This window comes from Mustela nivalis (genome assembly GCF_964662115.1).
Source record: "Mustela nivalis genome assembly, chromosome: X".
Classification (NCBI taxonomy): Eukaryota; Metazoa; Chordata; class Mammalia; order Carnivora; family Mustelidae; genus Mustela; species Mustela nivalis.
This window is the reverse complement of record NC_139040.1, coordinates 116136811-116164400: the sequence shown is the minus strand read 5'-3', so window position 1 is coordinate 116164400 and position 27590 is coordinate 116136811. Positions and strand designations below refer to the sequence as shown.

Sequence of the window (27590 nt, the reverse complement as noted above, 5' to 3'; positions counted from 1 at the left end):
TGTGTGCGTTCTGGCTGCTCTTCCAACTGGCTCTTTGCCCATCTTGCTCCCTCTCCTCAGGCTTCCCTGTTCTGAGACGCAACAATATTGAAATCAGGCCAATTAATAACCCTACAGTGGCCTGTAAGTGTTCAAGTGAAATGAAGATTCACACATCTCTTACTTTAAATCAAAGCTAGAAATGATTAAGCCTAGTGAGGAAGATAATGTTGAGACCTCGGACTCTGGCACTGAATGGTCACCAAGTTGTGAATGCAAAGGAAACATTGTTGAAGGAAATTATAAGTGTTCCTCCAGTGAACACATGAATGATAAGAGAGCAAAACGGACTTCTTGCTCATCTGGAGGAAGTTGCAGTGGTCTGGACAGAAGATGACAAGCCAGCCATCGTATACATCCCCATAGGTCAGAGCCTAATGCAGAGCAAGGCCCTAACTCTCTTGGATTATGTGGAGGCTGAGAAAGGTGAGGAAGCTGCAGGAGCAAAGTTGGAAACTGGCAGAAGTGGATGCATGAAGTTTAAGGAAAGAAGCTCTCTCCCTGATATAAGGTGAAGCAGTGTTACCCAGTTACCCAGGTATCCAAGTTCTCCAGAAGATCTAGCTGAGATGATTCACAAAGGTGACTACACTCTACACAATGCATTTTCGGTGTAGATGGAACAGCCTTATATAGAGGAAGAAACCATGTAGGACTTTAATAGCTAGAGAGGAGAAGCCAGTGCCTGGCTTCAAGGCTTCAAAGGACAGGCTCTCTTGTTATTAGGGGGCTGAGGCAGCCCCGGTGACTTTAAGTTGAAGCCAGCACTTACTGACTATTCTGACCATTCATAGCCCTTAAGGGTTATGCTAAGTCTACCCTGCTTGTGCCCTCAATGAACAGCAGAGCCTGGATGATAGCACATCTGTTCACACGTAGTTTAGTGAGTATTTTAAGTGCACTATTGAGTTCTGGTAGCTCAGAAAAAACTTAGAACTGCTCAATGGCAGTGTACCTGATCACCCAGGGCTCTGATGGAAATGGGCAGTGAGATTCATATTGCCTTCATGCCTGCTAACACAACATCCACTCTGCAGCCCGTGGATCAAGGCGTCATTTTCACTTTCAAGTTTTATTATTTGAGAAATAGGTTTCACAAGACTATAGCTGCCACAGGTAGTGGTTTCTGTGATGGCTCGGCGGACAGCAAATAGAAAACCTCCTGGAAAGGATTCACTGTTCTAGATGACATTAAGAACATGTGTGATCCTTGTGAACAAGTCAAGATACCAACACTCACAGGAGTCTGGAAGAAGCTGATTCCGTCCCTCATGGGTGCCTTCGAGGGATTCAAGACTCGAGGAGAGGAAGTAATTTCAAATGTGGTGGAAATATCAAGAGAACTAGAACCAGAAGTAGAAACTGAAGGTGTGACTGAATTGACATCATGCCATGATCAAACTTGAATGGATGGGGAGTTTTTTCTTATAGACGAACAGAGGAAGTGGTTTTGTCTTTTTAAAAAATTAATTAATTGATTTGATAGAGAGAGAGCACGAGTGGGAGAGGACGAGGGAGAGGGAGGAAAAGTCTCAAGCAGACTCCCTGCTGAGTGCAGAGCTCAATGTGGGGCTCGATCTCACGACACTGAGATCATGTCCTGAGCTGAAAACAAGAGTCAGATGCTTAACTGACTGTGCCACCCATGCGCCCTGAGAAAGTGGCTTCTTGAGATGGAATCTACTCCTGGCAAAGACACTGTGAAGGTCTGAAATGACAACCAAGGATTTAGAAAATTACATAAACTTAGTTAATAATGTGGTGACAGGGTTTTAGAGGATTGACTTCTAGTTTTGAGAGAGCGCCAAATCCTAACCACTAGACCACCAGGGAGCGTCTTGACTCTAGTTTTGAAAGAAGTTGTTCTGTGGATAAAATGCCATCAAGCAGCATCTCATACTACAGAGAAATAGTTTGTGAGAGGAAGTGCCAATCTATGTGGCAAACTTCACTGTTGTTTTATTTTAAGAAATTACCACAGCAACCGCAACCTTCAGCAAGCTCCAGTGTGATCGGTCATCAGCCATCCACATCTAGGCAAAACCCTCCACCAGCGAAAAAGAATGTAACGAGTTGAACACTCAGATGATGGTTAGCATTTTGTAGCAATGAAGTATTTTTTAAAATTAAGGTATTACATTGTTTCTTAGACACGGTGCTATTGCACATTTAATCATCTGCTGTTACAGTGTAAACATGACTTCTGTATGCACTGGGAAGCCAGAAAATTAATTTGACGCGCTTTATTGCAATATGCACTTTTTTGCAGTAATCTGAAACTGAACCCATGGTATCCCTGGGATGTGCCTTAACAAATTATTGATATTTGTGCGCTGTTAGGGTTTTGGGAATGCCCTACTTAGTATTGCATGTCCTCTTTTTACCTTCTTGTCATACACAGAATGCCTTGGGTGCACACTCAGGTACATACGTACTACTTTGAGTTCTTTCGCTCCCAAGGCTTGTTTGGGTCCTCAGGGCATTGTTGTTTACAATCTGTGGAGTGTTTATAGCATCAGAAGAACATCACATCCCTAAATGGAATTTGGATTATTTACTTCCAAATGTGTCTCCCCAACAGTCCAGCGACTGTGGAAGTAATACAGTGGAAAGGCACCTGATCTGATTTGAATAGAAATGTATGTGAGTATGGTTTTAGAGCTTTGTGTTTATTAAAAAAAGAAAACAATCTTCCTTCTCGATCCTTGGGGCTAGTTATCCTGCTTTTATTGCTGTGATAATACATAAGAAACACCAAACAAGTCAAAACAATTGAAAACACCCACATCCAACTCAATTTATTTTATTTGAATCTGTGGAGTTCATTGGACTTGTTTGATATACAAGTGTGGATAAAAAACTGGTCAGGAGCTCTGGATTGCCTTTTTTTTTTTGTTTTGTTTTGAAAGGTAGAACTTCTAGTTTAGAAGTGGAGATTCCTCTTCAGGGAATATGTAATTATTAATTGGATCAGCACTCTCCGTTGTATGTATCTTGAAGCTCTTCAGAATACAATGGGGGCATCTGTTGTGCCGTCATTGGGAGGCAGCTGGGTTGTTTCAGAAATAAAATCCACAAGCCTTGACAGCAGGAGGCTGCCACAGCTCCCTGTCTGCAGTGCTGTGGTACTGCTCGGGGATGCTTCCTCTTGGCTCCATGTAGGTAAATGAGCACTCGCCAGTACATCCAAGGTGTGTTTTGGCGGGGAGGGGGAGCAGTTTTTATTGAGTCTTGCCTTTCCCTCCTTCTCCCCTTAATCATGACAGCTGCCAGTTTCCACCTTCAAGCAAGAGCATCAGTGATGTTACAAAGTGCACATCACTTTCTGGGTGGGCTCATGTCTACGCTGACAGCCATTTTATACACATGACCTCATTTCAATGGCCAGGACTCCGCATGGGGAAATGGACAAGTTTTCAGGCAATTTGGGTAGGCTTTCCAATCTCGCCTCTCCATTTCCTGTCTAAACAACTTCTCCCATGTCCACAGCATGTTTATGCAACATCGAATAAAACTTCTAATGGGCAATTTCCTCCAGGTGACCTCCTGGAGAGGCTGGGCGGTGAGGAAATCTTAAGAAACCCGACCCTGATGAAATTGCGTCCTTTGAGAATATTACTCCGTGCAGAAACAAAGAACAGAATTCAGTTATTTTTGGTTCTTGAATAAATGAATTCTGTTTCTTTTTATGTAGGTGGCAAAAACATTAACCCCTGCAGCAGGTCCAGTCTGAATTGGAAATTGAACTTCAGGTTTCTCTGAATTAAGAGAACCTGGGAAAAGAGAAGGTTAATTTTTTTTTTTTTTAATTTGAACCTCAAGCAACTTGGACTTGGTCGTGCTGTCTGTATATCTTTTATAGATGTATCTTTTCCAGGGTTGTCTGTCTTTACATTTAATTATCCGGAGGCCGGGACTGTGGTTATGGAATGACCTCTAAGTTGCACCTTGTATGGGTGGATACTAATGAATCCTTTCTTAACCTTCCCAGCCCTTTTGGAGAAATCTATCAGTAGAAGGCGGGACACCGAAGCCATACAGAAAGCCAAAATCCTTTATTCATCTTGCATGAATGAGAGTGAGTAATAAAGAAAATAACTGAAATATTTAACACCCTATCCTTCAGAGAGTCTATTAATGTTTAAAGATGTTCTTTAAGGAAAACGAGAACTACTAAGATTCCGATTAATGTTTAAAAGTGTTGTTTGAGAAAGGGAACAATTCTCAAGGACTGAATCTTGACTCTCCCTGTCTTAATGTTCTGTTGCTGGCTTGATAGAGAAAATAAGAAAATAATTTTATTTCTTTGGCTTGGATTCCTTACGTAGCAGTTCCTCCATGAGAAACTTGCGTAGGGTCAGGAGGGCAAACCCCACCATATGTGGTGTGGAAATGAGAATCCAGAGGCCCTGTCCGGTGTGAGAAGGAGCCTGGGAGAGGGGGCATTTGGGAGTGTTGCTGTATCCTACAGAAGCTTACCCAGGCCTAGGACAATCCTGATTCCCAGGTGGGCCAGGCTCCTTCTGCTTCTCCATCAGCCTAACAGATATCTTAGGTGGGTGTCTTGGGTCTGTCTTGGTGTCTTGGGTCTGATTGGAGTTAAGGTTAACACTTGCCATTTGATCTGGTGTGTTTCCTCAAGACCACTGTAGGAAGAGAAGCCAGTGCCTGTGGGAAGTGTGTTACCTTGTTTAGAATTTGGGGTATTATTTGGTGAGCTGGAAGAGTGTGATAATAGATGGTCAAGGAGTCTGGAAGCATTAATTCACGAGTGGTTGGTTTTACTGAATGGTTTCTTTTACTTAGGATTGGTCCTACATCTTGCAGGGTATGCTCAGCCTAATATCACTCATTGGGCTGTAACAAGCCCATCTTTTCTTGTCGGGAATATCCAGCAGCTTCTGTAGTCCGCTCTCCTGACAAGAATACCTGGTTCAGGCAGTCACATTAAAGTGTGAGCCATAGCTAGTTCTGTCTCTGTGGTCCTGCTCAGTCCACTGCATCTCTCTCTAACAGGTGAAATGTGAAGTTGGGGTCTTATAGGGAATGTTCTTTAAGAAGATGTACTTGCATTCTAGTTTGGTGATCCGATCTGCAATTCTAACTCTTTCTTTGTATTTGCTCCCTTTCAGAAGCGATCGAAAAAGCAGATGCCAAACCATTGCTACACATCCTGCGACATTCCCCTTTCCGCTGGCCTGTGCTCGAATCTAACATTGGTCCCGAAGGTATTTGGTCGGAGAGAAAGTTCAGTCTCTTGCATACCCTTGCAACGTTTCGTGGTCAATACAGCAATTCTGTGTTCATCCGGTTGTATGTGTCCCCTGATGACAAGGTGTCCAACGAGCACATTTTGAAGGTATAGTGAGGATTTGTTCATTCTGTTTATTCAGTCCAAGGTCAGCCTTTTGGGTTGTCTTTCCGGGGAGAGAGACTCATCCTACCTTAGTGAAATAAGAGGATAAAAATTCTGTTAAACTTCGGGATCTAGAATATTCCTTCCTCCCAGATTTGCATAGTATAAATCATGAACACACCAATTTTGTCAGCCTTTCAGGAAGCTGGTGGGTAAATTTAAGTCATCTCTGACCTGGTCCTCAAATATCTACTCTGAGCATGTGTGGGGTCCCTAAATTCCAGTGGGGAGCAAGTTGCAAAGACTTTCTGAGCTCTGCTCTTCCCCACACCTCCTCATTCCCCTGACAGAGAAATAATACTGAAAGATTCATCAATGACTCAGCTTGGCAAGGATTCAAATACATTTCTTAAAATTGTTTTGTGTCTTGATCCTACTCTTTTTTTTTGCTTCCATAGTTACTTTTTCCTCTTAAGATTTTTAAAAACTTAATTATTCGAGAGAATGAGTGAGAGAGAGCAGGAGTGAAGGGAGGGCCAGAGGCAGAGGGAGAATCAGACACCTTGCTGAGCAGGGAGCCTGATGTGGGTCTTGATCCTGGGACTCCAGGATCATGACCTGATCCAAAGGCAGATGCTCAACCAGCTGAGCCACCCAGGCACCCCACTTCCATAATTTCTTTGACTAATAATGAAAACTTTATTGAATCACTAATTTTTTCCTCCCAGTTCTGTCCTTTGTCAAACCATCAAATATTAGTGATATATTGATGATCAAGTCGTAGAAGTAGAACAGCTATTAAGAGTATATTACTCTCTTCTGCTGTAAGTCAACTTTTTAAAATTTTTTAGTTGAGATCTACTTTGTGAGCCAGGATGTGATCTATTCTGGAGAATGTTCCATTTGCACTAGAGAGGAATGTGTATTCTGTTGCTTTGAGATAGAATGTTCTGAATGTATCTGTGATGTCCATCTGGTCCAATGTATCATTGAAAGCCTTTATTTTCTTGTTGATCTTCTGCTTAGATTATCTGTCCTTTGCTGTGAGTAGGGTGTTGAAGTCCCATACTATTATTGTATGATTGTCGATGTGTTTCTTTGATTTTGTTATTAATTGGTTTATAGATACTAGTATATATTATTATATATTAATATAATGAGGCTCCCATGTTAGGGGCATAGATATTTAAAATTGTTAGATCTTTTTGTTGGACAGACCCTTTAAGTGTGATATAGTGTCCTTCCTCACCTCTTATTATAGTCTTTGGCTTAAAATCTAATTTGTCTATTTTAAGGATTGCCACCCCAGCTTTCTTTTGATGTCCATTAGCATGGTAAATTGTTTTCCACCCCCTCACTTTAAATCTGGAGGTATCTTCAGGTCTAAAATGAGTTTCTTGCAGAAGGATGTCAATGGGTCTTTTTGTTTGTTTGTTTGTTTTTAGAGATTTTATTTATTTATTTGACAGACAGAGATCACAAGTAGGCAGAGAGGCAGGCAGAAAGAGAGGAGGAAGCAGGCTCCCTGCTGAGCAGAGAGCCTGATGCAGGGCTCGATCCCAGGACCCTGGGGTCAAGACCTGAGCAAAAGGTGGAGGCTTTAACCCACTGAGCCACCTAGGTGCTCTGGTCTTATTTTGTTTTTTGTTTTTTTGTTAATCCATTTTAATACCCTGTGTCTTTTGATTGGGGCATGTAGCCCATTTACATTCAGACTAACTATTGAAAGAGATGAATTTAGTGCCATTGTATTGCCTCTAAGGTGCCTGTTCATTGGTCTCTGCTCCTTTTTGGTCTGTTACTTTTAGGCTCCCTCTTTGCTTAGAGGACCCCTTTCAATATTTCCTGTAGGGCTGGTTTGGTGCTTGCAAATTGTTTTAGTTTTTGTTTGTCCTGGAAGATTTTTATTTCTCCTTCTATTTTCAGTGACAGCCTAGCTGGATATAGAACTCTTGGCTGCATATTTTTTCCTCGTTTAGTGCTCTAAATATATGATTCCAGTCCTTTCTGGCCTGCCAGGTCTCTGTGGATAGGTCTGCTGCCAATCAGTATTTCTACTTTTGTAGTTTATAGTCTTCTTGTCCTGAGCTGCTTTTAGGATTTTCTTTTTGACTCTGAGCCTTTAAGTTTTACTCTTAGATGATGGAGTATTGACCTATTTTTATTGATTTTGAGGGGGATTCTCTGTACCTCCTGGATTTTGATGCTTGTTCCCTTCACCAAATTAGGGAAATTCTCTACTATAATTTGCTCCAATATACCTTCTGTCCCCTTTCTCTTTCTTCTTCTGGGATCCCAACTATTTAATATTGTTTTATCTTATGGTATCACTTATCTCTTGAATTTTCTCCTCATGGTCCAGTAGTTGTTTGTCTCTCTTTCTCTCAGCTTCTTTATTCTCCATCATTTGGTCTTCTATATCACTAATTCTCTCTTCTGCCTCTTTTAGCCTAGCAGCAAGAGTCTCCATTTTTTATTGCATCTCATTAATAGCTTTTTTTTAAAAATTTCAACTTGGTTATATTTTAGTTCTTTTATTTCTCCAGAAAGGAGTTTTTATTTTTCCAGAAAGGGATTCTCTAGTAACTTCTATACTTTTTTCAAGCCTGGCTTGCATCTTTACAGTCATCATTCTGAACTCTAGTTCTGACATCTTACTAATGTCCATATTGATTAGGTCCCCAGCAGTCTATACTGCTTTTTTTTCTCTTTCTTTTTTTAGGTTTTTTTTTCTGTCTTGTTATTTTGTCCAGAGAAGAACAGATGAATGACATAACAAAATGCTAAAAGGGTAACAACGACCCCAGAAAAATATACACTAACCAAATTGGAAGAAACCTGAAACCAGGGGGAGAAGAAAGGGGAAAAAATATATGATTAGGCTGGTGAATAGAACAGAGCCACACACTTGATTTGGGGTGTATTTTGGTCTGTTAGAAGAAACTGCCTCCTGGGGTGCCTGGGTGGCTCGGTGGGTTAAAGCCTCTGCCTTCAGCTCGGGTCGTGATCCCAGGGTCCTGGGATCGAGCCCCGCATTGGGCTCTTTGCTCATCAGGGAGCCTGCTTCATCCTCTCTCTCTCTGCCTGCCTCTCTGCCTACTTGTGATCTCTGTCTGTCAAATAAATAAATAAAATCTTAAAAAAAAGAAACTGCCTCCCCAAATTTTAAAGAATGAAAAACATAAATGTTTATAAGTAAGGATAAACATGATGAAGGGATAGAATATGACTATAAGGATGAAAATTAGAAAAGATTTTAGCAAAGGAATTGATAAGATAAGCACTTGGTTGAAAAAAGAAAAAAAAAGGAGAAAGTATGATCTGGCTGGAGACTACAACAAAGCCATATGCTATATTTATGTTATATTTTAGTATGTTAGAGGAAATTGTATCCCAAAATTTTAAAGAAAGAAAAATTTACATGTCTATAAAAATATGGTTAAATACAATGAAGGGATAGGATATGACTATAAAAATGGAAATTAAAAAGGATTTTTTAAAAACGGTATTGATAAGATAAAATAGTTAAGATAGGTTGAAATAGGAAAGAGGAAAAATTTCAAAATATAGAAAAAGAAAAAACGAAAATTAAAAAAAAATTAAAAATTTAATTTTGAAAGACTAAAGAATCATGGGAAAAAAGGGCAAGAATTCTGTGTTGTTGTATTCCCCTGGCTCTTTGTTCCTCCCTCTTAAGAGAAAGGACTCTCTTTGGGAAGGCACAGCACTGTGGTGATTCCTTTGGGTGAGCAGGTGGTACTTTTGGGTAAAGAAAAAAGGCACCTCTCCAGTGGGCAGAAGCATCACCATGCCAAGGCCAGGCAGTTTGGTGAGCAGGGGTTGCCCAGACCCACCCAGGGTCTTCTGTCAAGCTGCCCTGTGGGGAGATGGCACAGGACTTGTCACAGGCTGAAATGGGAGAAAGGAAATTAAACAAATATAGGAAACAACAGAAGTGAAAGCCCCCAAACATACCTTGCCATGTGGGTTTGGGTTTATTTTATGTAAGGAGATAATAAGAATGAGGACTTTAGGGACAACAACGGACTTGAATATGTGAGATCCTGAAAAAACATTTGGAAGACCAGGTTGTCTAAGTATGTGTTACTGAAACTGACTTTAAGTCATCATTAGTGGCCTGCTTTTTCTCTGACTTTTTAGCAAAATCTGTAAGAATGACAAGGAGAGACCCTCTTGGAAATAAAGTTTCCAAGTTTGCTTTGCCTTTTTTCCCCCTAAATCTTAATTTGGCAGATGTTTCTTTTTGCGTTAGTGCTTTGTTTCCTAACCTGAGGTTTGTTGTAGTTAGAGAAAAAAAAATCATCTTTGAGTTCAATATGTCGGATTTCCTAAACACATACTTTATTTTCTACTTGGGATGTTCAGATCATTTGTAAACACAAGGATTAAAAAACCTGCAATAACGCAGTGTCCTAATGTTGGTCTCTTGAGAAAGTCTTTTGCCTCAAGAGTTTGTATGTTTCTAAAGAGATTTAGTTGTCAGACCTTATTCTGTTGGGTGTATTTAAAATGTTTCCTGGAAACCATAATAATGTAGAGGTTGAAAAAAGGTCCAGTAACTTCTCTTGAGTCATCCAAACTTTTACAACAAGTGAATTTAACTTCATTTCTTCAGAGGGAAGCTTTGGCTTTCTTGATGTTGTCTATTTAGTTTCCTTTCCTATGAGACTGAATCTCCAAAGACTGCTCCAAGTTGTCCAGATCTAATTGAAATCCAAAGCATCTTAATCATAATATTGTGTTTCACGATTCTGGCTTACTTAATTTTTGGAAGAAATGGTGGTAGATTGGGAGTTTTAGTAGGATGAAGCCAGGCTGGCTTATGATGTGGTTGTGTGGGGCCAATTAGAGAAGATGGCTGAACACACAATTTAAAGATTTTAGTAATACATGCAGGCAAGATAGATGTTATGAAAATTTCTTTTTTTTCTCTTTGAAAGAAGAGCAGTGTTTTTCTTTGAATTTTCATAACATCACTAACTCTTTTTTTAACCCTATTTATTTATTTATTTGGAATTTCTTTTCAGTGTTCCAGAATTCACTGTTTATGCACCACACCCAGTGCTCCTTAATAGCCACCACCAGGCTCACCCAACCCTCACCCCCCCAAAACCCTCAGTTTGTTCCTCAGAGTCCACAGTTTCTCATGCTTCATCTCCCTCCTCCGATTTCTCCCAACTTCCTTCTACTTTCCATCTCCCCATGCCCTTCGTGTTCTTAACTTGGTCTTTGTAGTATTTGTTGCATATGAAGGAGTTCCTCATGGAAAACTGTGATCCTATACCAATCTTACGTATTAAAGAAAAAAAGAAAATAGTTGAGATACAGTAAAATAAAGAACTAGAATACATAGATAAAAATAATGTAGAGTTACATAAATTAATGATACAGGCATGTAGGATCCAGTTTCTATTCAGTTGCTACTAATTTTTGAGGTGTTACTTAGATTTTGTATGTTCTTAATTTGACTTAACTTTTTTCTGTGTGAATCAGATTTAAATTTAGAAAATATGCTGTTGGGATTTGTTTTATTCAGTCTCTAGGCAGTTGCTGAAACTCAAGAAAGAACAGCCATAGATTTAGAGAAGATTCTGGAACTTAAAAAATAATACTTATTTTTAAATTTACGTACAATGAAATTAACTTTTTGTGATGCATGTGTCTATAAGGGTTTTTTTTTTAAAGAATTTTTATTCATTTGAGAAAGTGTGCATGCGTGTGTGTGAGAGCACAGTTTGGGGAGGGGCCGAGGGAGAAGGAGAAGCAGCCTTCCCACTTAGGAGGGAGCCCAAAGAGGGGACTGTGTCCCAGGATGCCAGGATCATAACCCGAGCTGAAGGCAGACACTTCACTGACTGAGCCACCCAGGTGCCTCTAGAAGTTTAGACAAGTGCATAGAGTCACACAGCAGTTCCATCACCCCCCCACAAAATTCCCTCATGTTGCCCCTTTGTAGTTAACCACTTTCCCCATCCTTAAACACTGTTCTCTGTCCCTGTAGTTTTGCCTTTCTCAGAATGTGAGTAAAACTTGCCTGTGTTGTTCCATGTATCAGTAGTTCATTCCTTCTTGTGGCTGAAGACTGCTCCGGAGTGTGTCACAGTTTCTCCTTTCACCAGTTGAAGAGCTTTTGGATTGTTTCCAGTCTTTGGTGATGATGAGTAGAGTTACATGTGGGTTTTTGTGGGAGCATGAAGTTTTTATTTCTCTTAGATAACTCCCTGGGAGTGGGATTGCTAGGTCATATGTAAGTGTATGTTTAACTTTTTAAGAAACTGTCAAATTGGGACGCCTGGGTGGCTCAGTTGGTTAAGTGGCTGCCTTCGGCTCAGGTCATGATCCCAGCGTCCTGGGATCGAGTCCCACATCCGGCTCCTTGCTTGGCAGGGAGCCTGCTTCTCCCTCTGCCTCTCCCTGCCTCTCTGTCTGCCTGTGCTTGCTCTCGCTTCTCTCTCTATGACAAAAAAAAAAAAAAAAAGAAACTGTCAAATTGTTTTCTCTCTCTATCTCTCTTTTTAAAAGATTTTATTTATTTTGTTGACAGAGAGAGACACATCAAGAGAGGGAACACAAGCAGGGGGGAGTGGGAGAGGGAGAAGCAGGCTTCCACTGAGCAGGGAGCACGATGCAGAGCCTGATCTCAGGACCCCAGGATCATGACCTGAGCCGAAGGCAGATGCTTAATGACTGAGCCACCCAGGTGCCCCTCAAACTGGTTTCTGAAGTGGCTTTGCCCTTTTGCGTTCCCACCAGCAGTGTGCGACTGATGCAGTTTTTCTACCTCCTAGACAGCTTTTACATTGTCAGGTTTTGCTTGTTTGTTTGTTTTTGCCATTGTAATGACAGGTAGTGGTATTGTCTTGTTTGTGACTTACATTTTCCCAATTATTAGTGCTGTGAACTTACTTTCCATCTTCATATCTTGGGCGAATTGTCTCTTCAGATCTTTTGCTTGCTTTTAAAAAGGGTTGTTTTCTTACTGTTGCATGTTGAGGGCTCTTTATATATAAATCCTTTTTCATATATGTAGTTTTCAAATATTTTGTCTCTGTCTATAGCTCTTTTTATTTTGACAGTGTCATTCACAATGCAAAATTTTTTTAATGATGATGCAGTCCAATTTCTTTTTTCTTCTATGGACTGTGATTTTGGTACTATGTCTAATAACTCTGTCTAGGGGCACCTGGGTGGCTCAGTTGGTTAAGTGTCTGGCCTTGGCTTCTTAGGTCGTGATTTCAGGGTCCTGAGAGCAAGTCCTGTATTGGGCTCCCTGCTAAGTGGGAAGTCATCTTCTTCTCCCTCTGTGTTCTCTCTCTCTCTCAAGTAAATAAATAAAATCTTAAAAAAAAATCTTTGTCTAACCCTAGGTCACAAGAGCTCCCCCTGTATTTTCTTCTAGATGTTTCATAGTTTTAAGTTTTACGTTTAGGTCTATGATCCATTTCGAGTTATTTTTTGTGTAAGATGTGAGGTATGGGTCAAGGTCCATTTTTTCTTTTTTTCTGCAAATGGATGTCCAGTTGTTTTAACACATTCTTCAAAAAGACTGTCTTTTCCCCTTTGATTGCCTTTAAGGTGTGAAATTGTTTAATTTGAGAAATTATGTTTTACTTTTTCATAATAACTCCAATTATTTTATTGTCTGATTATTATTTGTATTTTTATCACCCATCCTAAACTTTCCAGAGAGAGTTCTAAATTTTGCAGAGATTTCTCAAAGCAGAATTATTTGATTCCTTTAAAATTAAAAAAAAAATCAATCAATGCAGAACAATATTTTAGGGGTATGGAGGTAGAAAATCTGGATAATCAACTCCTTCTGGATTGGCATTTTTGTAAAATACTGCAGTGTGGAGAATACTGGATCTGGTGACAGGAGACAGTGATTCTCCTCTGAGCTCTGCCCGGCCATGTTACCTTGGAAAAGTCACCTATTTCTTTGGCTTTTGTTTCTCCACAAGCAGGGAGAAAACCAAAGCATCTCTAAGACCTATTTCAGTTCAGATAACTTTGATGCTCTTCAGTATTGGTAGAGCCTCAAAAGGGTTAGAATCCATGAAGTAGGGGCCAGTCTCTGATACTTTCTGATTTCTGTCTTTGCTGAACTATGTTTTGCCTGTCGCTCTGAGTGCAGGGAACTGTTTCTGTACTGGTGACAGAGACTCAGACTCTCCCTGGGATGCAGATTCCATGATTATTGTTAAAGTGGTTGGTAAGAATTTCTATTATAAGCAGAATGCTTTCTGCTTTGTTTCAACAGCTGGACCAAGCAACTCTCTCCCTAGCCGTGAGGGAAGACTACTTGGATAATACCACAGAAGCCAAGTCTGTAAGTTTTCCTCATATTCGACACTGTGCCCTGTCAGACTGTTGTTGGGTTCATAAATTGTTCTAAAATCCCTGACTCTTTATTGGAAATGAACAGCGTGACTGTTTAATGACCATGTTGCCAATGCAGGAAGCAGAGGCTTTTTATTCACTCAAACAAATGGCACTCCCTGTCTTCGGGAAGTCTGGGCATCAAGGCTCCCTGCCCTCATGATGGAGCTGGGGAGATAGCACACCCGAGTGAAGCAACCAAGAAATGAGCCTGCAACCTTTCCTTAGAACTGTAGAGAGCTCACTGTACATTGCAGAAGTAAACTGTGGGATTTTCCTGGGTTCACATAGTCAGTGAGTGGCTCTCAAATCGTATGGCTTAAGAATCACTGGGAACATCCTGTTAAATGTCGATTCTTGGGCTGCAGCCCAGGAGAGGCCCATGTAGGAGACTTGAAGTGGGACCCCGGAATCTGTTTTCTTAACAGATGCCATGGGTTAATCCAAGGTTAATGAGAGCCAGATGGGGGGGCGCCTGGGTAGCTGGGAAACCTACTAGTTTTTTGGAGATTGGAGTAGAGCTGCTTCATTCCTGACACTTTAAATTCATTTTGGAAACATGGTTGAATTTCCAAAGGAGTCCCAGACCCAGGGGATCCTTGACTAGGGAGTTCACTGGTTTCTGGGCCAGCCTAAGAATATAAGAACTTAGACTGGGAAGTGTTGGATCCCAAGGAAAGTCCCTGCCCCTTTGCTGACACTAAACCTTGTATCTAGAAGGTTCTAGAGGGCAGGAAGCTAGGTAAGGTCTTAGGCAACTTCCTCGGTGAGGACACTCATCAAAGAAGATTGGCATGTTTGTATTGTTCAACAGTGGATAGAAGGAACTTTTGCCAGTCTGCGGGCACCTACCTTTTTTTTGGAGTCACCACTCTATCAGCAACCAGGCTTGAAACCGTGTAACCCATCAGTCAAGTCCTGTGGATTCTACTTCCAAAATCTCTGTTCCCTCTGGTTCCCCCTCTGTCTTTACTGCTCTAGGTACTCGATGTTAACTCTCGTCTTGACTACAAGTAGCTTTTAACCGTTACCTCCTCCCCTTTGTTTCACTGCCTCCTTAGCCCCAATGGACAAATTCTCTTCTTAGAGCGTAGCTCCCAGCATGCTTTGTGCTCACATGCTAGGCTCCGAATTCCTTAGAGGGAATCCAAGGCCTCTTCATGACGTGATCCCAGAGCATGTTTGCAGCCTCATTTACTTTGGTTTTTCTCCCAATAAAGGCAGCTTGTGCACCGCACAGGAGGGCTCCTCACTGCTCCTTCCAGTGCTCTGTGCTCATTTCTCCAGTCTGCAATTCTTCTCTACTCTGAGTTCCCAAACGCTTAGCAGCTTTGTTAAGGAACTGATTTTGGTGTCTCTAACGCTGCAGTTAGTAATTTCATGTTTATTGCCATCACTGGATTACACACTGAGAACCAGACACATGCATTATGTAATTTTTTCATCTGTGCCCCCCATAAGCACAGAATGCCTAGCAAGACATCCTCTACATGTGTTAATAGAATAAATAATTTCTTAACTTGAGTTGAAAATTAGAAAGCATTGTTTCTGATTAAGATTATTTGCAGGGCGCCTGGGTGGCTCAGTGGGTTAAAGCCTCTGCCTTCAGCTCAGGTCATGATCTCAGGGTCCTGGGATCGAGTCCCGCATGGGGCTCTCTGCTCAGCAGGGAGCCTGCTTCTCTCTCTCTCTCTCTCTGCCTCTCCATCTACTTGTGATCTCTTTCAAAAAAATAAAATCTTATAAAAAAAAGATTATTTGCAAAGCTTGCTTACTGATTAGCAAATATTTATTAAGACCCTGCTATATGCCAAGGACTGTATAAGTCTCAAGGTCATAAGCATAGCAAGAATAGCATATAGAATCAAGATGTAAGGAAATCGTAGTCCCATAGCACAACTGTGCAATAGTTTATGATGTGGTGTATTGAGTTCTCACAAATATGTCTGAAAGGAGAGGTTACCCTCAACAAGATTCTACAGTTTCCACAGAGAAAGTTGCCTCTCCAGTGCCATATGAATAGCCTGAAAATAGGTTTACGAACATGCAGCGGGGAAACACTGTATTTGCTATTTGCTGGGTTTCTCTTTATCATTCCTCTCTTCTTTCTTTTTTCCCTGAGTAGTGAGGAGAACTTTCTAAAATCCATACAAAACTGAAGACACATAGGGCTGCAATCACTGGTCCTTTATTGCTTAGTGTGAAGTTGGATACATTGAGCTGGAAGAGAATCAATCAGTTTCCACTAGTCTTCATGGATTATTCCTCCTGCTTTTAGCACCTCTTCTTTCCCATTATTTTATTAAAACCTCATTGCCTGGAAAGAGGAGTCTGACCTTTAACTTTCCATTCTGGGTTTATTTGGAGATGTTTCATGTATCTATAATATCACTGGTTGCCAGAAAACTAGTTCCCTTGATCCTTGGTGGCTGGTGTCTTTGTCTCTCATGGAAGCAGCCCCCCCGTAGCTGCCACTCTTCTTTGTCCCAAAGTGGTTGGTGGATGGTTCGTTTTGCCTCATGCCTGAGTATAGAGTGATATTGAAGAACATTTACTTCCACCTGCTGTTTTTGCTCTTCTCTGTCCCTGAAACGTACTTTCTAATAGGCTGTCATGGTCACTTGCTTCTTTATCTCTTACAGTATCGGGATGCCCTTTACAAGTTCATGGTGGACACGGCTGTGCTTTTGGGAGCTAATAGCTCCCGAGCAGAGCATGACATGAAGTCAGTGCTTAGACTGGAAATTAAGATAGCCGAGGTAAGTCTTAATGTAAACTCTTTTTTTTCCTTCTCCTTATTTTAAAAGAAGTATACCATAAGTGAAAATATATATAAAAATGACATTCTGTGGCATTGTCCTTTGGGTCCAAGGTAGAGCTCATAGCATCCCCTCTGGAAAGGAACAGGAAGAAGAACCATGACAGAAAGAAGAGCTCTTCTTTCCTTCTGCCTCCCTGCTTTAAGTCCAAGGGCCATATACCCCCCAGCCATGGCCAAAGAACAGCATCTGGGAGATCCTCTGACTACCTTTTCCTGAAAGACTTCTGTGTGGTTCCTAGAGAAGAATAGTTAGTTAAGAAATTCATATTGATTTGGCCTGAGTGAAGGTTATTTTTCATTTACCTTTTATACCAGTTCCACTCAGGCTCAGTCTGACCTAAAATCGGGGCTTTGGGAAGTCTGTTCACCCTTCCTAATTCTGGATATACAGTTGGATGGAGAAAGCGTAGAGGACATGCTCGTAAGCATTGTTTAGCGACCATTCTGGTGCTTCCTTGTACCTAACCCTGTTTTTTATTCTTTTCTTGCCCCACTTAAATGTCATTATGGCACATGCTCAGTTCTTTGTAAGTTGCCTTAAGTTCAGGCTCAGGGTAGAGACCCAAGAACAAACTTGAGGGCAAATAATGAGAAATTCTCACAGGTTTAACTTTGTTCAGAATGTAACTTCTTTGGTAGAAGAACCAAAGTGCAAAATCCCTGTCTATTCTTAGGACCAGAGGGAACAAATGAAACCCTTAGTTGGATGTGAGTCCAGGTGTTGCTTGGTTTTGTGCTTGATGAGGTGGTGGGAGGGTGTTGAGGTATGAAGTAGGGATGATTGATAAGGGTCAGGAGGAAGTAGTTGCTCTCAGCTGCAGTGATGTACATGCATACATCGCTGTAAACTCTTACTTGCGGAGCAGAAAGTTCGTTCATGCATGTCACCTTTGAAGGCTGTGTGAACACTGCTGCAGATGTTCTGGAGTCAAAGACCGGGCCTCTGAGCCATGTCTAGAGGCCATCTGGATTCCCTTCCCAGGCAAATAGGAGACCCAGAGCTCTAATTTGGACTGAAGCTCTGGTGTAGCGGGGGGAGGCCTTGCCCTGAGCCAGGGATTTGGACCAAAAAGGGAACTAAAAACAGCTGGGCTGAGGCAAGACTGGGAATTGTTGAGAGGCTAAATGAAGTGACAAATCCATGCGGTGGTGGTGGGGGGGAACGTAGTTGGCAGGGAGCTGAAAACAGCTCTGAGGCCAAAGGGCTTCAATCTGGGGCTGTGAGCCCTAGTGGGGGAGGGAGGAGTATGGATATTCTCTGAGGCAATGATTCAGATAGAGCCAGGAAGCTTTTTGAAAGATTCATGAACTCTCTCCTGTGGAGGGTGAGGGGGGAGAAGCCGAGGGCACTGAAGCATAGAAAAGAGGGGGCAGATGTCCGTCACTCAGCCCTGTGGGACTTCTGTCTTCAAGAATCTGTGGTGCACGGATTTTTGGCCAGCCGGTAACTCTTACTTCCATGTTTTATACCCCTAGGCCATTCAAAATTAGTGGAACACGTAGTACTAGGGAAACTTCTGAAGCTAGAGAGACAGGACAGCCTAGCCAAGCACAAAAACGTCCTTGGAAATATAGCCATGTAACTGTGCATTTAACCAATACCAGCTAGAGAGAAGTGTTCACAAAGTGAGGGCACACTGATCGAGTGGCCCTTGTGATTGGAGCCAAGTAGAGTTTAATTGGAAAGGCTTGACTGAGAAAATGAATTTGGGCCAAGTCTTGAATCTTAGTTCAAACTGTGGGAGTAGTGATGGTGGATGGGGGTGCCCGGGTAGGAGAGTCCTGTGTGAGGTGTGAGGTAGAAGGTGGCAAGTTTAATGCAAGGGAGCCAGAGGGTGGAGGACCTTAAGAGCACAGTGTGGTTTAGGACTATGAGGAGCTCCTTCCTGTCCATAGAAGTGATTAAGAAGGCCCTTGAGGAAGATAATCATTGCTACTTTTCTTTGATTCAACACAGCTTAGATTTGGTGTTGGCACAGTGGCCAGGAGCACGAGTATTAGGAATAGAAAGTGTCAAGAGTGAAGGTTGGAGATACAGACTTGCAAATATGTGTTTGAGTGGTAACTGAACTCATTCCTCGAGCAGTGGTGACAGGGGTGGGTCTCAAGGTCGGAGAAAGCAGAGGGAGGAGGGAAGGGGAGGTAATGTGATGAGCTGTTAACAGAATGATCACAGGTGGTGGCGGTATCCAGGTAGTCTAGTGCTCTTTAGTAAAAAATGTGTCCCAAGGGATGAGGGATGGCCTGTGGTTCATGAGCGCTTTGGGTCCTTTTCTGGATCCCACAGGTGGAGGTGGAGTGTTTGTCTCAGTTGCGTAATCTCGGTTTGGCTGTCAGACCTGCGCCAGGAATAGACTTTTATCCATCCACATTAGAGGTGAGGAATGGACTTAGGAAGTTATTTTTGGATTGAGGGCAGTGTTTCACACTGAACGGGACAGGAAAGATTCTTTTTATTATCTTCATGTTAATTTTGCCTGAAGTGATGGCTTTTTTTCCCTCTCTCTCCCAAGTGGAGCACTGCACCAAAATCTTGAAAAGCTTTATGATACTCGGCAGATGTTTTGGCACATGTAGAACGTGGTCATGCATCAAGAAATGGTTCATTTGAAAAAATAACCGAAGTCTCTTTCCAACAGATAATGATTCCACATGAAAACCGAACCAGCGAGGCCATGTACAACAAAATGAACATTTCCCAGCTGAGTGCTATGATTCCCCAGGTTGGTGAAAATGATCTAGGAAATGTTATCTTAACTGGTCATTTTACAAGCGATTGTACATCCTCTGTGTATGAATTTTTGCCTTGTGAAACCTACCATCAGTCTTAGTGGTTATCATCGTGTTCGTGAGTCACCACCTAAAATATCCCCTGCCGGTGCATTAGGGTGCTTCCTCCTGTGGGGAACAGAAAACCTTTCCAAGAGTGGCTTAAAAACTTAAAGCCCATTTTCTTACATGACCGAGGTCTAGAAGGAGGTGGTTGTTGGTGTTGCTTTTGCTGTTGCACAGTGTTGTCAAAGAACCACGTTTGTTCTTTCCACTCTGCTCTCCTTAGTGTGCCGGCTTCTTGACCTCCCGTTTGATGACTCAGGCTTGCGAGGTGGCTACGGTAGCTCCGCATATCACGTCTGCCATCAGCCAGCAAGAAAGGGGAAGGGCCAGTGATAGGTTTCTCTGTTTTACCAGGAAAAAATACCAAAGCCTTTCCAGCATATTCCCAGATGTCTTCCCTTTGTGTCTTAAGTAGGACTGGGGCCTGTGGCCATCCCTGCTTACAGGGGAGGCTGCGACTGAGTAACTGGTTTTCCAGTTCAGTAGTGGATGCAGGCAAGGGAGGTTAAAAAAAAAAAAAAAAAGGTTGGAAATGACTTTTGGGGTAGCCAGCTACAAATGCCAAGAGAGTGATGCTCTGGAGGGGACACATATTGTTTTCCTAGTTCCCCCCTGCATAAGTGAAGCTGCCCCAGAGGGGAGACCAGTAGCGTAGCCTGGCCTGAAGCATCCGTGTGTATCCTTGAGTGAAGAGTGCTGTGGGCTGGCGGGGTGTGGGGGCCAGCGCGAGAGGGAGAGGAGTGGGGGGGGGAGCGTCGGGGGGGGGGGGCGGGGAGGAGCGTGGGGGGAAGGGAAAGGGCGGGAATGTGCTGTCTTTGGGCGGATGGTACAGAACGCACGGGAAGTCTGTGATACAGGCGGTAGGTCTGGGTAGCCTGTGACCAGAAGTTTCTTTTCTAGAGCTGAGCAGTTACATCTCTAACTATTTGGTCAGAAATGACAGGCCGTGGAGCATGTTCAGTCAGCTGTCTTTGCCCTTCTCCTTGCTTACTGCCCGGCAGATGTCCCCTCACTCTGTGTTTTTCTGTCTCTCTCCTCAGTTTGACTGGCTGGGCTACATCAAGAAGGTCATCGATGTGAAACTCTACCCCGGCCTAAAAGACATTGGCCCCTCAGAGAACGTGGTCGTCCGTGTCCCGCAGTACTTTAAGGATTTGTTTAGGATATTGGGCTCTGAGAGGAAGAAGTAAGAGCTTTCTTGTGTATTTTACCATGACTTCTGTTTTTCCTTTTAAATTATCAGGCCGCCCCTCTCCCATCCTTGGAGTCCTGTTGTTAAAGAAAGTTACCTCAAAAGAGTTTTAGGGAAAATGGTGGTGCCCTTTGTGACAAATTGGCCCCAAACATTGTCTGGTGTCATTTACTTGCTATGATAGCAGCAGATACACAATGTTTCTGCCCCTTATTTTTGGCCTTTCTCCGTATTTTTCTCTCTGAAAGCCTCAATTGTTTCCTACTTTTAGGAACTACTTATGTAATGATGTTATTTTCTGAGATTTCTATACGAGCATCTCTTTTTTTTCCAGTTCATTCTTGGCCCTTGGCTGCTTTTTTTCCTGCTTTCTTTTCAGCAGCAAGTCACTTTGTTGCAATATAGGGAAGGACCTGTGTTGAATAAGAGTACTCTGAGAGCTGTAGAAAAATTGCACTGATGAAATAACTTCAGGAACTGTCTGGTTTTTCTTATTTCATATGTATTTTAAAGGTTTTATCTATTTATTTGAGAGAGAGAGAGCACGCGTGTGTGGCATGGGGGCGCGGTGGTGAGGAGCAGAGGGAGGGGGACAAGCAAACTGCGCAGAACATGACCACACGGCAGGGCTCAATCCCACAACCCTGAGATCAGGACCTGAGCCAGAATCAAGAGTGGGACACAGTGGACAATTAACTGCTTAACCTTAACTGGCTGAGCCACCCAGGCACCTTGGTTATTCTTATTTTACTTATTTATTATTATTTTCTAAAGATTTTATTTATTTATTTGATATATATAGAGAGAGAATGAGAGAGAGAAATAGAGCAGGAGCAGGGGGAGAGACAGAGGGAGAAGCAGACTCCCCGCTGAGCAGGGAGCCCCAGTGCAGGGCGCAATCCTGGGACTCTGGGATCATGACCTGAGCCAAACAGCAGACGCTCAATTGACTGAGCCACCCAGGTGCCCCGTGGGTTTTCATATTTTAAAGAATGTTTTAGAATTGGTTGCTTTGCTACTTTAGCGCTATAGACAAGAAGATCCTTAAAATGTCCATGAAAGAGAATTTTACATCTTCCTGAAGCTCTTCAGATTTGACTACAGAAGATGAAGCACAGCAAGGTCAAGTAGATTTGCAAAGGCAGTTTCCTAAGCTAGTTGCCAGACCACAATTAAAAATCGTATTTTCTTATTTGGACTTAGGGCTGTCTTACCAGGAATTATGTAAAAAGAAAAAAAAAAGATGCCTGAAGAAGTCCTAGGAATAAAATTTAGCTTCCATCCCTACCTAAGGAAACACTTAAACACCTTTGAAGAGCTCCTTTTCCTTTAAAGATGATATTTTATGATAAAAGCAGTATGTGTTCATTGAGGAAAACATACAGAAAAGGGAGAGAAGAAATGATAAATTTACTTAAAATTCTACCATTTAGAGATAAGCAGCGATTCGATACAAATTTTCTAAGTGAAAATTGAATCTAGAGGTAGGTTAGTGGATGTGTGGGGGAGAGCCTTGCTAGCCCTTCAAAGTGTGCTCTGTGCCAGTATTACACTATGTGGTAACTAACTAGAATTTAAATTAAAAAAAAAAAAACCACGAAAAAAACAAAGTGTGCTCTGTAGACCAGTAACGCCAGCAGTATCACCTCAGACCCTTGGTGGAAATATTGAATCCAAGGCCCCTCCTCCATAGAGGCGGGAACAGCAGTTCTGGGGTGAGGCCCTGGAATCTGAATTTTAACAAGCGCCCCTGGAGATTCTTTCATTTAGTGCTTTTGGGGGGAATCACTGGGTTTGAAGACCGATTCATGTTAAACATCATTATGCCTAACAGTTTCCTTTGATCTTTTAAAAATATTGTCGTTCCCACTTTATAGATGAGGAAACTGAGGTAAAGTGACTTCTGCAGGACAGACTTTGAAGAGGGGGTAGAACTGAGAGTCTAAATTGGTCGCCCTCATCTCTACATCCTGCCTCTGGCACACAAGTCGCTGTATTGAAAAGAGACCCTTTGCAGACAGTTCGCTGCTAGTTTTGCCGATAGTCGGTTCCCCTAGCGTTGCCTGGGTTCCAGGGTTCCAACCCATCCGGGGTTGGTCTCAGTGGGTCACGGCCTGACTGTGGCTTCCCCTCTTGTGTCGCGCCCCCTGCTGACCTGGCCGTGTTAGGCTTTTCTTTCGGAAGGAGTGGCTGTGGGGGTGGTGATACTGCCCCCCCCACCCCCCCCACAGGCTGTGGTGCCAAAAAAACGGGAGCAACAAGACCCCCCCCCCCCCCCCCCCCCGCCCCGAGGTGGCGCCAGAGGCTGCACTGGCCCTTGCAGTTGAAGGGAGTAGGCGGTCGGGCCAGGGCCGTTTGGAGGGCTAAGCTGGAGGCTGCCTGTGGGGACAAGGAGTTGGTGTTCAAGGTGGAAAGGGCCTGAAGATGCCGTGATGTGCTGGGTCCTTCACGTTATGCCCGTCTCTTCCTAACTCTGTGTTGAGTGAGCTCATGTGAACAGTTGGAAATGGGAATATTCACACCACGGAAATTGGCAAATGCTACAAATCAAGTTTTTTTTTTTTTTTCTTGGAAAGCCATTTGTGAAACATTTACTAGCACATCACTGTTTGAGACGTGCTGCAGAGGTCCCTTCCTTTCTGTCCTTCCCTCAGCTCTCCCCCGACTCCTGACTTGCAGATGCCTCAGACAGTTGACCATCTCACTCGGTCTGAGGAGCAAAGTGGGAGGAGGGGAGAGGCTGAGGAAGGATGGGGTTAGAGAGATTTTGCTTGGGGTCTTCCTCTGGGCAAGGCCTGGCCTCATGGAGATCGTCTGCATCAGTACTCTCTCTCTCTCTTTCTTTTCTTTCTTTTTTTCAGCAGGCTGGCTGAAAGCAAACCGTTGGAGATTTATCCAAGCCTCTGATCTTTTCTGTCTTCAGTTTTATTTTAATACAAAGCAAGCACAATGTACATTAAAGTGAGATGATTCTCGTTGGACATATGCTTGCAGAGGCTTGCGTGGAAAATGTGCTGTTATGTGGACCTCTGACAGGGCTCAGTGCTGCTGAGGGTCATCTGGGGCCTTGTTGTTCAAAGTAGGACCCATGGAGACCAGTACAGGCCTGGCCTGGCAGCTTGTTAGAAATGCAGAAATCAGGCTCCACTCCAGACCTACTGAATCATCATCTGTCATTTAATCAGCTCCTCGGGGGGTTCATATACACACTAAAGTTTAAGAAGCACTGATCTGGGATTTAGAAATTCCTGGTTCAGCTGCGTGTGCAGAAAGAGGAGAAGATAGACTTTTCCTAGACCAGTGGTTCTCAAACCTGACAAGCATCAGCACTTCCTGAAGGGCTTGTTAACATAGACTGCTCGGTCCCATCCCGCAGCTGCGGTTGATGAGATCTGGGGTGAAGCCTAGGGATTTTCTAGCAAGTTCTCGGCAATGCTGAAGCTGCTGGTCCGGGGACACACTTTGAGGACCTCTGCCTTAGGTGTACGTTTGAGCAGTCTCTAGGTTTTAAGAAGATCCCTTTGGCTTTTGAGAACCTTTAAGAAGAACTGTTTGGCATTCCTCAGGTAGTTTGACTTAGAGGAGCATACGCCAGCTCTGGAATCCGAAGACCAGATATTAGTTCTGTGTTTGCCACAGACTTGCAAGTCCCTCGAACTCTGACCTTTGTTTTCTTCATCTGATAATGAGGATAATAATAACCGGCCCATCACAGTGCCATGAGGATCAGAAAAGGCACTTAATGGGGGCACCTGGGTGGCTCAGTGGGTTAAGCTGCTGCCTTCGGCTCAGGTCATGATCTCAGGGTCTTGGGATCGAGTCCCGCATCGGGCTCTCTGCTCAGCAGGGAGCCTGCTTCCCTTCCTCTCTCTCTGCCTGCCTCTCCATCTACTTGTGATTTCTCTCTGTCAAATAAATAAATAAAATCTTTAAAAAAAAAAAAGGCACTTAATGAATGCAAACACATGCAAGCTGTCACTAATTGACAAGGGGCAGCAAGAGCCTCTATAAAAAACAACAACAACAACAACAAAACAACAAAACTCTTCCCAGTCAGAGGCTTTGGGAAATGAATTCATGTTGCTCTTTTAATGGTGGGTTCTCTCCTGAGATGTTTTGCTTTCCTCCGCTTTATTTATTGCCATTTGGGGAAATTACCATACTGCTGAAAATGCTTTTTGGAAAAAAAAAAAAGATATTATGTGTTATTTTCAAGGACTGTTGCTGAATATGATGTTTATTTTGTTTTTTTTTTTTTTGATATATCTGAGCATTAAGTGGCAGTGATTCAGTCATTACTGTTGGATCTGTTTCTGGCCTGGTGATATTAGCACTCTGAAGCCTGGTTCCCCAGCGTTCTGTCGGCGTATTTATAACCCACCGGAGCAGCTCATCAGCGCCATTGTCTTGCTGTGCGAGCTTCCCTGCATTCCATCTTCCAGCTCTCAGAGGGCTTCTTTTGCTATCCTCTTAGCAATGCCTTGCCCATGAAGGCCTCACTCACTTTTCTTTCTTCGGACAAAGCATTTGGGGTCTTTTGACTGGCCAGGAAATCTGTGCTGAATTAGAGGCATTAATTTATCACGTGTGGCCTGGGGAAAAGCACAGAGCCCTTGGGGTTAGACCCACTTCCGTCTGGTGTAGACTCCATTGCTTATTACGCCGGGTCTACAACTTGTTTGCACACTGAACTTAGCTGGGAGAAATTTAAACACACTCTTTATGCTGGATCCTACCCTAGAGATTCTGATGTCGTTGCTCTGGAGTGGCCTGGGCATTTATCTGGACTTCTTAAACACCTCATGTGATCCTAGCAAGTTGGAGGTGCACTGACTATGCGGTCACGAGGAGTTCCTTAATGGTTCGGGGCCTCGAGTTTCTTTGTGTGTGAGACGGGCCCAGTAACACCTCTCCTGTAGTGGGGGCGCCCACACTCCTCCAACCCCAGCATACGTGCCCCGCACTGCCTCTTCCGCCACCCACTGTCGGCCACTGCCGTCGGGCCCATCCTACCAGCATCCCCAGGGAGCCTGGCTTATCACTGTGCCCTTGAGGAAATAGCTTCTGAACCCCTGGAAGTGTGTCTCCTGGCCATAGACTGTTTTCTAATCTGCACCCGTGGTTCCACCACACCTTTCAAACCCGGGAAGCCATATTTTAAGGTGGAAGAACATACTGACCTTGTGTCCCAGGCTCGCCTCCTTTGGCACTCCAGACACTGGGCTCTGTTAGCTACCTGCATTGTCTTCTCTGGGGCAGAACTTTCTGCGTATCTGTGTGAGTGATGACCCTGCTCGCCATCTTCTCCAGTAAATAAGCTATTGCTGATTAGCTTGTCCGGAGTTCATATTCCTGCCTCACACTCCTAAACCTTCCATTCTTTAGGCCTGGCTCCAATCTTGTTCCTCTCATGAGGCTGAATCTTATACCTCAGTCTGGGGTATGCTTCTTCTGGTGAAGTGTCCGGCATGTGCGTCTGGGTGCTAGGGTCCGCCACGTCGTTAAGTATGCACTTAACCTTGTTTCTCCTGTTCAGCTCAAAGCTCCAAGGAGATCAAGGACTGTATCTTTCTCACCTTTCCATCTCCCCAGCACCTAGAACTAGTAGCACATATCTAGGTGGTCAAGATGTGCTGAATGAGTGAAAGAAAGTACTTATACTTCCTTTTGTGCACCTAAAATATATTTCTTCAAGTAAAAAACCCAATTATATGAGCAAATGGAAATCTGAAGTTCTGTGTGCCCCAGCGAGCCCCTTCACTCTCTGAATGTAGGTGCCGGACTCCTATTTCTTTATTGTATTCAGGGCATCTGGAATGATGGTTGGCCAACGGGAAGTGCTCAGCAAGCACTTCTTGCTCAAGAATACAAATGTGAGGGCGCCTGGGTGGCTCAGTGGGTTAAGCCGCTGCCTTCGGCTCAGGTCATGATCTCAGCGTCCTGGGATCGAGTCCCACATCGGGCTTTCTGCTCAGCAGGGAGCCTGCTTCCCTCTCTCTCTCTCTGCCTGCCTCTCCATCTACTTGTGATTTCTCTCTGTCAAATAAATAAATAAAAAAAATTTAGGGTCCTGGGTGGCTCAGTTGGTTAAATAAAAAAAATTAAAAAAAAAAAAAAAAAAAAGAATACAAATGTGAACTGAGAAGATCCAAAGGAGTGAACTACAACTACATATTTACCATAGTAGGCTGAAACGTAGTAGGCCAGATGTCGCTGCTGAGAGTGTTGTCTCTGAGGGGGAAGTATGCATACCTCAGCGTGGTCCACTGGGTCTGAGAAGAAAATTAGAGAATTTTTGTGTATCTTCATTTTTTTTTTCCACTGAAAAGAGAATTAGGCTCAGTTGAGTCCTATATAGATGGTCATGGATCCTTCATTTGATCTGTATGGCGCACATGAGAGGGAGGACACCATCACCCTCACGGGTTTGTCTTCGGTTGGTACATTGAGAAAATAATCTCAAGCCGTTTACTTTATACCTGTATATATTAATGAATTGTTTCAAGTGGTTTAACCCCCACAGAATGGACAATCAGATTAAAAAATTCTTGTAGAGAATCAGGAATCAAAGCTATTACTCATAATGTAAGAACAAAGTGAACATCAGGAAAATGGCAGGAGTGAGCCTTCTGCCAGTCTAGTGCGCTATCTTGGTTAGCCAGATGACAAGGTAAGAAACAATGGTGGTCTGGGACGCCTGGGTGGCTCAGTTGGTTAAGCAGCTGCCTTCAGCTCAGGTCATGATCCCAGCGTCCTGGAATCGAGTCCCACATCGGGCTCCTTGCTTGGCAGGGAGCCTGCTTCTCCCTCTGCCTCTACCTGCCACTCTGTCTGCCTGTGCTCACTCTTGCTCCTCTCTCTCTGACAAATAAATAAATAAAATATTAAAAAAAAAAACAATGGTGGTCTAACCAGATCTGACCAGGATATGTTCAAAATGTTTTGAA

At 43.2% G+C, this 27590-nt stretch overlaps 1 protein-coding gene across 1 annotated transcript in view; it reads left to right on the top strand.

The window, feature by feature from the left end:
• Window positions 1–27590, top strand: part of PHEX (phosphate regulating endopeptidase X-linked) — a 203029-nt gene that overhangs the window by 34575 nt on the left and 140864 nt on the right. Inside the window, exons 4-9 of the mRNA XM_082718281.1 lie at window positions 4031–4117; window positions 5172–5398; window positions 13677–13745; window positions 16438–16554; window positions 19256–19339; window positions 20492–20637. Coding sequence (XP_082574407.1) covers window positions 4031–4117; window positions 5172–5398; window positions 13677–13745; window positions 16438–16554; window positions 19256–19339; window positions 20492–20637 — 730 coding nt within the window. The remainder of the gene's footprint in view (window positions 1–4030; window positions 4118–5171; window positions 5399–13676; window positions 13746–16437; window positions 16555–19255; window positions 19340–20491; window positions 20638–27590) is intronic.